The sequence below is a fragment of the Mandrillus leucophaeus genome, unplaced genomic scaffold (assembly GCF_000951045.1).
Source record: "Mandrillus leucophaeus isolate KB7577 unplaced genomic scaffold, Mleu.le_1.0 Scaffold664, whole genome shotgun sequence".
NCBI classification, from domain to species: Eukaryota; Metazoa; Chordata; class Mammalia; order Primates; family Cercopithecidae; genus Mandrillus; species Mandrillus leucophaeus.
This window is the reverse complement of record NW_012107186.1, coordinates 735,356-736,937: the sequence shown is the minus strand read 5'-3', so window position 1 is coordinate 736,937 and position 1,582 is coordinate 735,356. Positions and strand designations below refer to the sequence as shown.

The following is a 1,582-nucleotide window of genomic DNA, read 5'->3' as shown; positions in this document are numbered from 1 at the left end:
ACTGAACGTCCCTACTGACACAGTATCTTTCAAAGGCTCTTCCTCCGGCCCCAATTCAAAGGCCACATATTCTAAGACAACAGCAGGGACTGACTGGAACTTCTAAGCGAGGAGACTGCAGGGGATCTATGCGGGCCTCGCCCACACTGTTCAGGCATCAGCACTTCTCTGTGGGGCCCTGGGCCACGGCAGAAGTGGAAACAGCAAGGTTAGGGCCTTCCGCAGGCAGAAGCCATGGGGGAGTTTTGAGGCCACTGGGAAAAGGTTAATAGAGGCAGTTTCAAAGCTCTCAGGAAATGGCATCAGGCAAGAGCTACTCTTCAGAGACAACAGGCCTGCCTCCATCCCGCTTACCTGGTTACAGGTGTTAATGTCTACCCCATTCCGCAGGTGATCCAAAGCTTTGTCCAAGTTACCTGATCTTGCTGCTCTCAGAAAGCTGGTAGCAGCGTCGGCCTGTGAGGAAAAACAACAGGCATTGAGTGTCCTGGGTATATTAATGACTTCTCCGCCCCATTCAAGCCCCAGGCCCCTGCAGAAGCCCCTGCATCCTCTGATGTGGCACCCTGGTGCCCACAGTGACACCAGGTGTGCACAGGAGCCCTAGAGCCCCTGGTTGGACTGTTCTTGGGGTGAACCGCCTTCACACCCAGGCCTCCTTCCCTGTGGTTTTTTGTTTAAGAGAGTCTTACTCTGTCACCCAGGCTGCTGGAGTGCAGTGGCACAAGCACAGTTCACTGCAGCCTTGAATTCCTGGGCTCAAGAGATCCTCCCAAGTAGCTGGGACTACAGGTGTGCACCACCATGCCCAATTATTTTTTTAAAACTTTTTTATAGAGACAGGGCATCACTATGTTGCTCAGGCTGGTCTCAAACTCCTGAGCTCAAGCGATCCTTCCACCTTGGTCTCCCAAAGTGTTGGGGTTACAGGCCTGAGCCACCGTGCCTGGTCCCCTTTCGGTATTTTTATAACCAAATGTTCTTGGTTTGGACTCAGGAAGAATCAGCCTTTGAGAGGGAGCCCATTCCAATGGCAAGCGCACAGCACAGCCTGGTGTCTCCTTGCTCTGAGGTTTTGGGGGCTCCAGTCTTGCTGAAGAGTTTGCAATATCACAGAGGTCCCTGGCCCCAAGAGTCATGAATGCAGGCACCAAAGGAACCAAGCCTGGGCTCTTTGGAACTGTTTTGTGTTTTTATTTGCCTGTTTTTCCTTTTTAGAGATGGGGTCTCACTATGTTCCCCAGGCTGGTCTCGAACTCCTGGGCTCAAGCAATCCTCCTGTCCCGGCCTCTGAAAGTGCTGGGATTACAGGCATGAGCTACCATGCCCGGCCCTGTGTTTTTGTTTTTTAAGTAAACAGCACATAGCACTTACTATGTGTTAAGAACCATTATTAGCACTTTACATATACAGTCAAACCCATTTATTCAACCAACCGTGGATGGAAAATTTGCAGGAAAAGAAAATAAAAATAACGATACTAAAATAAAAAGGAATACTAACAGAAGGCCGGGTGTGGTGGCTCACGCCTGTAATGCCAGCACTTTGGGAGGCCGAAGCAGGTGGATCACGAGGTCAAGAG

The 1,582-nt window shown here is 50.8% G+C and overlaps 1 protein-coding gene across 1 annotated transcript in view; it reads right to left on the bottom strand.

Annotated features, from left to right (window-relative positions):
- The window catches only part of LOC105554930 (ankyrin-1-like), a 51,606-nt gene that overhangs the window by 48,080 nt on the left and 1,944 nt on the right, over nucleotides 1-1,582 (bottom strand). The window contains exons 3-4 of the mRNA XM_012001581.1: nucleotides 355-456; nucleotides 16-102 (exon numbers count right to left, since the gene is read on the bottom strand). Of these exons, the coding sequence (XP_011856971.1) occupies nucleotides 16-102; nucleotides 355-456 (189 nt within the window). The remainder of the gene's footprint in view (nucleotides 1-15; nucleotides 103-354; nucleotides 457-1,582) is intronic.